This window comes from Typopeltis vanoorti, chromosome 7, assembly GCF_054136105.1.
Source record: "Typopeltis vanoorti isolate ZY-2024b chromosome 7, IOZ_Tvanoo_1.0, whole genome shotgun sequence".
Lineage (NCBI taxonomy): Eukaryota > Metazoa > Arthropoda > Arachnida > Uropygi > Thelyphonidae > Typopeltis > Typopeltis vanoorti.
The window spans coordinates 127,456,006-127,466,294 of record NC_143555.1 but is presented as its reverse complement, the minus strand read 5'-3'; the positions used below and the strand labels follow the sequence as shown (position 1 = coordinate 127,466,294).

Genomic DNA, 10,289 nt, shown 5'->3' with positions numbered 1-10,289 from the left:
AAGCATTTCATTTCAATTGCCAGCAGTTTTTTTCTCCTCTCTTTTCTTAACTGTCCACGCTTCTGCTCCATAGATGACTGTTGGTATAATTATTGCTTCATATAATTTGATTTTGGCTTGCTTAGATATCGTGTTTGTTTTCCAGATTTTCTGTAATTTTCCCATGGTGGTCAATCCTATCACTATTCTGTGTTTGACTGTTTTGAGTTCATCTATTGTTTCTGTTAGTTTTGATCCAAGGTATATGAAGTTCTATTTGTTCTCTATTTAGGGTGGCTGAGATGGTAGTTCCGTTCCTCCCTATTTTCATCACTTTTGTCTTTTGTATATTTATTGTCATGTCATATGTTTTACAGGTTTCGTTTAGCTTGTTTATCAACTTTTGTAGTTCATTTGGGGTTCTTGCAAGAAGGAAGAGATCATCCGCATATTTCATATGTTTAAACCATTGACATTGATTCCAGGCTCGTTGTCTATTGCCTTCTTTACAACTTCTTCTAGATATATGTTGAATAGGCAAGGGGATAATGGGCATCCTTGCATTACTCCTTTTTGCTCTATGGGTTCTGTTGTGTGTCCTTTTTTAATTATTGCATTTGTCTTAGAGTAATATTTTATCAGAAACTGTATTATATATTTGTCTATTGCTTTTTCTAGTAGAATTTTAAGGATTTCTCTGTTGATGCTATCAAAAGCTTGTTTAAAGTCGTCCACAAAACAACAATATAGTTCTTTATGGTCTTCCCAGCGGAGCTCTGCTAGTTGGTGCAATGTGAAAATTTAGTCTATTGTTGAATAGTTTCCTCGGAAACCAGCTTGTTCTATGCCTATCATTTCTTCATAGGTGTTTTTTAAATCTATTTTGTATAATTCTTATATTTTATAGGTGTGAGAGAGTAAATTGATTGGTCTGTAATTTCTGCAGTCTCTTTTGTCTCCTTTCTTGTATGTTGAGATGATCTTTCCAGTTCTCCAGTCATCTGAGATCTCTCCTGTTTGTAGTATTTTATTGAATAGAGTTCCTAAATATTCTATTGATATGCTGCCTCAAAATGACCACAGTTCAGTAGGGATAGTATCAATGCCTGGTGCTTTATTGTTTTATATCTTTTTATTGCGTATCTAACTTGTAAAATTTTTGGGTGGTCATTATTTTCTTCTATTGTTGGCATTGTTGTTTTGACACCAAATGGCAAACATATTTATACTGTGGCTAGCTGTGTGAGAGCAGCTGTGCTGAGTACTTTTTTCTAATTAAGATATACTAGTTAAGTCACAGTAGGGTTTTACAAACTTCATGCCTCATGTGAGATCTGAACTCTCAGCCACCGTAATAAACAAAGGTATTTATTTACTAACTCTGTTCCTCGAGTCAGGTTTTGTTTATAACTTTGCTAACATTACTTTATAATAAAATGTATTCTTAGTATGCTGATTTTCCATTTGTGTATCACTAGAAGAAACTATTAATGTCTATGCTATATTGTCAATAATTATTCTTAAAAAAATATGTTCAATTTGAGTGAGTTTAACATTAGGTTTTTTTTTTTATTTATTATTTTAAATGAGATTTAAAGCAATTGGCCATGGTGGATAAACTATATCAGCCATCGTGCACTTCATGTTGAAGGTATTTCAACTGGTATAACATCACATCCATATTTTGATTGTGTAAACCCCTTACAATACTATTGTATAGTTCACCCACCAATTAGAGATCCTTTGACACTTCTGCGCATGTCAGAAAAAGAAGAATCCATTCTGATAATAGGGTAATCAGTCCATATTGTGGGATGAGTTGTTTATTATTACAGGTTGTAAAATTAACTTCTTTTTTATGATTATTGTAGTTAACTATGTTGCTTGTATAACAGTTGGAAAATTTTACCTATAAAGCATGCGTGTTGGCGACCAATTCGTACGTCCTTCATTTCTTTCTCCCCTTCAGCATGAATCGACTATTCTTGGCAAGATGCCAAGCAGAGACCTACAAACGGTAGACGAACTATACCATGGGTTTACCACCTTTTGCAGGTAGGAGTAATAAAAAAATAAATAAAATATAGCCAGTAGGGTTGCTAGTAATTGAAGCTTAACACTATAAAGAATACAGCAAGAATTTCAAAAAAGCTATTTAATTGCACTGATTTGCTTCATAACATATGTTTGAACTTTAATTACAAAAGTTATAAATCATATACAAGGCATATCTACTGATGAAACGGTTTGGCATGAGTGGTAATATCACATTCTTAGTTGTATAATCACTTCTATTCATTTTTCTTTTCTCTTTGATCTAAAAAGATAACAGCATCTAAACAAAAAGAAACCAATTATTATTATGTTATTAGATATGTGGATTATTAACTTCACAGCAAGTATATGATATGATACATAGAGTAAAAATGCAATAAAAAAATAAAAATTCCAATCAAAACAATTATCTTCTTAATAACAAAAACAACAGATCTTCACTTTACGACAAATAGCTGAGAAAACATGGGAATATAACAGGGATCTGTATTTGAGTTTTGTCGATCTTGAAAAGGCATATGACAAGGTGAAGCTATTCAATATGTTGCAGTTATATGGTGTCAATGGGACATTATAGCAAGCAATACTTAATCTTTATTTGAACTGTAAGTCAGCAGTTAGAATTGAAGTACAAGAAGATGGTTTAATGTTAAATCTGGTGTGAGACAAGGATGTGCATTATCCCCTCTGTTATTCATTATCTATATGGATCACATCATGATGGAAAGTGGTATTAAACATGATATCAAAATTGGAGATGTTAATGTCAGCTCTTTGCTTTATGCGGATAATGTTATACATCATCATCATCATCAAATTCCTGCCATGTACCCTCAAGGGGTGTACAGGATATGACAGTACTACATGAAAAAAAATTACATCATTATTAATTTCCTATCGACAATTTTCCTCCAAATCAGTCTGTTACTTGTCAACATTATCAGATCTTATATTTCTATCATCTAAAGCACTTTGTACCGTATCAATCTACCTATATTCTGGGTCGTTTTGCTGCCAACCTAGCAGAGAACACTTGTTTTGCTAATCTTTCCTCGCCCATTCTGTTTAAGTGACCATACCACCTGAGATTAGCTCTGCTAACACATTTCTGGATGCTGACAATGTCAAGTTCTTTCCTAATATTAATATGATATTGCCACTGATGCCATATGTTCATGCCTATAATCTTTCTCAGGACTCTCATATCTGCGATCTCTAGTCTTTGGTCAAGTGTTTTACTTCTGACCCAGCTCTCAGATCCATAAGTTAAAACTAGTTTGAACACTGTCTTGTATACAGCTAATTTAGTGTTCCAACTAATTTCTCTCTTATTCCATATGAATTTATTCAATTGACTTCCCACCATACCAGCTTTGCTGATTCTGTTGTCTATTTCTATATTTAATTTACCATCTTCAGTAAAAATCGTGCCTAAATAGCTGAAATGTTTTACTTGTTCCACAGGTTTTCCATTCACAACACAGTTGACATTTTCAATGATTCTGGCTATTTTCATTGTCTTTGTCTTTTTATTGCTGACCTTCATACCATATCTATTACAACAGCTATTCAATTTAGTCAGAGAATCTTGCAGACTTGTAGCGGATTTATTTAGAAGTATAACATCGTCCGCATAAAGCAAAGAGCAGACATTAATATCTCCAATTTTGATATCATGTTTAATACCACTTTCCTTCATAATGTGATCCATACAGATAATGAATAACAGAGGGGATAATGTTCATCCTTGTCTCACTCCAGATTCAACATTAAACCATCTTCCTGTACTTCCTTCAATTCTAACTGCTGACTTACAACTCAAATACAGACTAAGTATTGCTTGATATAATGCCCCATTGACACCATATAACTGCAGCGTATTGAATAGCTTCTCTCTTGGCACCTTGTCATATGCCTTTTCCAAATCGACAAAACTTAAATACAGATCTTTGTTATATTCCCATGCTTTCTCGACTATTTGTCGTAAAGTGAAGATCTGATCCTGACAGCCTCTATTTGGCCTGAATCCAGCTTGTTCTTCACCAAGCTTTTCTTCCACAATTCTTCTCAACCATTTCTCAAGTATACTTGCATAGATCTTGCCAGGAACACTCAGTAGGGAAATATCTCTGTAATTCTCACATGCAGTTTTATTTCCCTTTTTATATGTGGGTACTATGAGAGCTCTACTCCAATCATCGGGAATTCGTCCCTCTGTCCAGGCTTTCTGAACTATGCAGTGCAGCCACTGTAAGACTCTTATACCACCATACGTCAGCATTTCTGGCCGAATATCATCTACTCCTGCTGCCTTTCCACATTTCAAGCCTTTGATGGCTTTTTCTACTTCAAGTATGGATATGTATTCCTGACTGCATGCCTGGTCAATGTCTTTTACCACTGTGCTGACATCACTGCTTGTTTCATTTAGCAAATTTTCAAAGTAATTACTCCATACTTTCCAGGATATCTTTTTCTCCCGTTTTCATGTCACCTTTATCATTTCTAACTCCTTTTACAGCACTCTTTCCTCCATTCCTAAGCTTCTTCAACAACCTCCAGAATATTTTGCCACCTTCTTGATATTTATTTTCTATATTCTTGCCAAAGTCCTCCCATGACTTTTGTTTAGCTAGTTTTACACAGTGTTTAGCTTTCTTACATTTATCTCTGTATTCTCTAAAAGCACAAGCTGACTTATTTGCCAGGAACTTTTCATATGCTTTCTTCTTTTCCTTCACTGCCTCTTTAACTTCCTGTGTCCACCAGGGAGTTCTGATTTTTTTATCCTTGCAGACAACCTCACCACATGCCTCTCTGGCAGAATCAATCAATGTTTTCTTCAGAGTTTGCCACTGAATCTCCAAGGTTTGATACCTGTTCTCAAACTCTTTCATTTTTTCTTCAATAATCTGTGTGTATTTTAGTCTACAGTTCACATCTGAGAGGTGCTCAACTTTTATTTGCTTTAAAACTTTCTTACATGTTATTCTTTTCAATATGAAATTCAATTTTATCCTGCTCAAGACTAAATAGTGATCACTTCCAATTTCAAATCCTCTGTACACTCTGGTGTCCTGCACCAGGGAGAAAACATCACTATCAACAATAATATAGTCAATGAGACGTTTCTTATTCCTAGCCTCTTCTCTCCATGTGAATTTGTGCACATTTTTATGTTGGAACATGGTGTTAGTAATAACTAGTCCATGTCCTGAGCAGAAATCCAACATATTTGCCATTATTATTATATACTTCTAAAGAAATCCACTACAAGTTTGCAAGATTCCCTGACTAAATTGAATAACTGTTATAATAAATATGGTATGAAGGTCAGCATTAAAAAGACAAAGACAATGAAAATAGGTAGAATCATTGAAAATGTCAACTGTGTTTTGAATGGGGAACCTGTGGAACAAGTAAAACATTTCAGCTACTTAGGCATGATTTTTAGTATAGGTGGTAAATTAAATATGGAAATAGACAACAGAATCAACAAAAAACTGGTATTGTAGAAAGTCAACTGAATAAATTCATATGGAATAAGAGAAAAATTAGTTGTATACAAGACAGTGTTTAAACCAGTTCTAACTTATGGATCTGAGAGCTGGGTCAAAAGTAAAACACTTGACCAAAGACTAGAGACTGCAGATATGAGGATATGAGAGTCCTGAGAAAGATTAGAGGCATGAACAGATGGCATCAATGGCAATATCATATTAGGAAAGAAGTTGACATTGTCAGCATCCAGGAATGCATTAGCAGAGCTAATCGTAGGTGGTATGGTCACTTAAACAGAATGGGCGAGGAAAGATTAGCAAAACAAGTGTTCTCTCACCCACAGGAAGACCAAGATATAGGTGGATTGATACAGAACAATAATATAAGATCTGATAATGTTGGAGTCTTGACAAGTAACAGTCTGATTTGGAGGAAAATTGTAGATAGGAAGTTAGTAATGATGTAAATTTTTCATGTAGTACTATCATATCCTGTGCACACCCCCTTGAGGGTACATGTCAGGAATGTGATGATGACGACGATAACAAAAACATTGTTTGGTATCAGAACAACACCATTTAAAACTGGCATTTCAAAAGGTAGAATCTTCAAATTAATTTCATATAGTAATTTTCTTTTCAACACAACACAATTAAAAAAAAAAAATTAAACTGGTAGTCACAGTGAATGTTGAATTACCAACAAAATTAAAATTGGATGCTTTTCATGTATTCATTTCAATAAATTATGTTTCTCTCTAGTCATTTGTTTACTATTGATGTTTACATGCACACCAAGGGCATATATTGGAGGTGTGCAGTGTACACCCATGGAATAGCAACATCACCGATATTATATTTTTGCTTTTATTACTGTTAGAGACTTCCCTGATTGTTTCCTGGCCTTATGTGATTCCTAAAATTAAACACAATATACTAATGCTTCGTGAAGAGGACGTTTTTCAGCATGCAAACATGCATCACATTTGCATTAATAGCCTGGGTGTGTGCAGTCACCAATACAGACACAGATGAACAGCAGGTCAAATTTTTAGCATTCAAGTGGTTTTAAACCACCCAGAAGGCAAAGCAGGGCGTGAGCTTAGACAATAGCACCTAGAAATCAGTGGCTGTCATTGGTTATTGTATCAACCTATCCAACTGAACATTGTCATGAGTTGCTGTTTTTGTTTTCTGAGTTTCATCTGTTTTGCATGCATATATAATTTTCTGGTGCAATAGTCGAACTCTACCTCCCCATGGTGCACCCTGAGGGTGTTGGGAATTCTAACCATTATCAGATCTGGACCCAACACCATTAACAGAGCTCTGGCGAACACTTCAGAACCCTGGTCAGGAGAAGTGTATATGCAGCCATGGCAAAGATGCCACTACAACAGAAACAGCGCCCCAAGTCCTGCACAGCCCACACTCACCTTTCTACAGTGGCGGTAAGGCACCAAGTGAGGCCAGGGGTGCTAAGATCTCGCAGATGAAAACAGGCCGCCTCTTAAATCTATGAAAATGGCAATCGGTACCCTCAATACTTGAACTTTGGCAGGAGACTACAGAATAGATTTATTAATCAAAGCACTAATCAATATCAACTTGGATATCTTGCTAGTGAATGAAACAAAAAGACTGAAAGAACTGACAGCAAGATGGTACAATGGCTCACAGATACTCCTCAGAGCATCCTCAAACAAGGCAGAGTGGGCCTCATTGTTAAATCTATGCTCACCAAGTCGATCCTTTCTTGTAACATCATATCTGAAAGAATAGGTGTACTCGTAATTGGAATAGAGAACAATATATAATAAAATTAATATCCTGCTATGCTCCAACATCTGTAGCTGATAATCAAGAAATAGAAAATTTTTACATGAATCTTGTTCAAGATTCATGTAAAAATTTTGGCATTCAAGTTACCACTTTAATGCCAAAATAGGATATGGAAAAGAAAACAAAAAGTTTATAGGACCACATGGCTTGGGAGAAAGAAATAGAAGAGGAGGAGAGATTAGCTGAATAACTATCATGAACACTTTTTTCAACAAACACCCAGGAAGAAGATGGACTTGGCAATCACTGAATGGAGACACAAAAAGATGAAATTGACTACATTTTAACAGACTGTAAAAGACTGGTACAAAATGTTGGTACACATGCAAAACATACTTCAACAGAGCCATTATAAGAACAGACCACAAAAAAGAACAACATATCAGGGCAACATCAAACCACAAAAGACAATCCAAACAAATAGACTACCACAAGTTCAGGAAGTACATAGAAGAGACCGAATGAACCATTAACAACTGTTACATAAATGATGACTATATTGACTTTATTAATAAATTCAACTAGTGCAAGAAAAAAATCAGAAATTCCTGTGAAAGAAAAGAGAACAACTCTCACCTCAAACTATAGAACTACTGAATAAGAGAAAACAACTGAAGAAGTCTGAAGAAAATTTTCTAAAATACAAAATTATCTGTAAGCTACCAAGGAAAAGAATTCCAGAAGACTACAAAACTTTCGGGATACAAAAACTAAGAAGCAGTACAGGCAAAGACCAGTCTGAAAAAAATAAAGACATCATCATGTGTATCAAGGATTTAGGCCTAGCATGGCCTGTTCCAGCCTTAGAAGTCATCGTTTAAGAGGACGTCCTGGTTTTCTTTTTCCTAATGGCTTGTACTTTAAGGTTTGTTTTGGTAATCTTTCTAATAAAGACTTAAATTTTAAACAGTCGATTCCATCTGCTTTACAGGAGAAAAAGGATAGAAGAAATTGTGCAGAATTTTTATAATGATCTCTATGCAACTGTTCCAAGTTTCAAAACCAAGCAATATACCAGATGTACTTCCAGAAGAAATAGAACATGCCCTTAAGAAAATGAGTAAAGGTAAAGCCTAAGGGACTTGATCATGTTAAGGCTGAAGAAATCCAACAAGGTGGACCAATATTTTCAAAGCCTTGGCTGCCAGATTCACGTGGTACTTCAAAGAAAGAAAGATTCCAGAGGAATGGAAGACTTCAAAAACCATACTTCTATTCAAAAAAGGGAACAAGGAAGACATAAAAAACTATTGTCCAACCTCTCACATATATAAAATTATGAACAGAGTAATACTGAACAGAATCAAAAACATTCTCGAAGACAACTCCAGTAGAGAGCAGGAAGGATTCGGAAGAGGCTTCTCCACAATAGATCATATCCAGGTCATTTCACAACTACCAGTTTGTTTCCTATGTTTCCTCTTTATTGATTTTAAAAAAGCATTTGATACCATAGAACACAATGCAGTCATCAGTGCCTTACTGGAAATAAATGTGGACCCTACATTTATTTATCTCCATATGATACAAGAAATTAACAAAAATCAGACCACACAAATAACCCTATTCGATCAATCTATAGATATAAAGAGAGGGGTCAGGCAAGGCGATGTGATCTCCCCAAATCTATTTACCAGCACTTTAGAATACATTCTGAAAAAAATAGACCTAACTGGAGGAATAAGCATATATGCCGAAAAACTACAAATCCTTATGTTTGCCAATGATCTAGTACTGATATTCCACAACCCAAAAGACCTAGAAGAAACGGGTGAAAAAATATACACAAGCAGCAGTAAGATAGGCTTAGAAATGAATCTATAAAAAACAAAATGGATCAAAAACATCTACACAGGTGACAGTCACCTATGTATTGAAATCATCCCTAGAGAACAAGTTGACTCCTACAATTACTTAGGACAAACAATAAAAATGAATAACAATTTATCTGAAGAACTAGCAAAAAAAAAAGAAAGCTGCATGGCTATCATTAAACAGACTAAAGAAACACTTACTGATCCAAATCTTGACTTCTTTGCAAAGACAAAACTATTTAATAGTGACATTCTTCCATCATTCACATATGAAAGAATGAAGAAGAGACTCTCAGAATAACTCAGCGTGCAATAGAACACAGGATTTGTAACATCAGTAAAGGTAAAGATCAGGCATAAAAGATGTGGTAACTGCAGTATATGAAAGCAAGATGAGACGGGCAGGTCACAGTCAGACTGAGGGATAACGGATGGACATATAGAATACTCAACTGGCAACCAATAAAGAGAAAACCAGGAAGACCACCTACAAGATGAGAAGATCCACTAATGAAATCTATGGGTATAACATGGAAGAGAGGAGATCGTTGGAGGTGTCTTTGTGACCTGCACTCATGGAGAAATCCTGATTGAAACACAGGTCCATCAAGGTAATATAATTTTCTATAAAAATTTATAACTTTCTGTCCATATTTACAATGGGAAATGGTGTTGACGATCTACTGAATGTCCCGTTTTTCTGCCACAGATTATAGTGGAAAAAGTTTGGAACTTGTGTATAAATAAGTAAAATTAGTTATTTCTGCCTTTCTTGGTTCAATCCGAAAAAATAATTTCCCAAGTGATTACTTTTTCCGATTTCTATGCGTATTATATCGCTGTATTTAAAAATCTTATCAAAAGTCAAATTATCCATATCTCATGCTAGTATTTGGCAATGATAATCTAATCTCACCACGAAGTGTAAACCCTTTGTGCTCTCACATAAACGGCATGGTGAAGCATAGCTTTTGTTCATTTGACCTTTATACTTTTCATATTTAAAATTACATTAATTGATAAATTAAAGTATTCAAAGTTATCCTGCAACTAATTACATTGGACCAATTAAGATGAGTACTGAAATGCTATGCACTCT

At 35.0% G+C, this 10,289-nt stretch overlaps 1 protein-coding gene across 3 annotated transcripts in view; it reads right to left on the bottom strand.

Annotated features, from left to right (window-relative positions):
• Window positions 1–2,119: 2,119 nt before the first annotated feature.
• LOC150105050 (single-stranded DNA-binding protein, mitochondrial-like) overlaps window positions 2,120–10,289 on the bottom strand; it is an 89,013-nt gene continuing 80,843 nt past the window's right edge. For all 3 annotated transcript variants that reach the window (XM_090396115.1, XM_090396114.1, XM_090396117.1), the window contains one exon: window positions 2,120–2,314. In XM_090396115.1, the coding sequence (XP_090252241.1) occupies window positions 2,271–2,314 (44 nt within the window). In that variant the 3' untranslated portion in view covers window positions 2,120–2,270. The remainder of the gene's footprint in view (window positions 2,315–10,289) is intronic.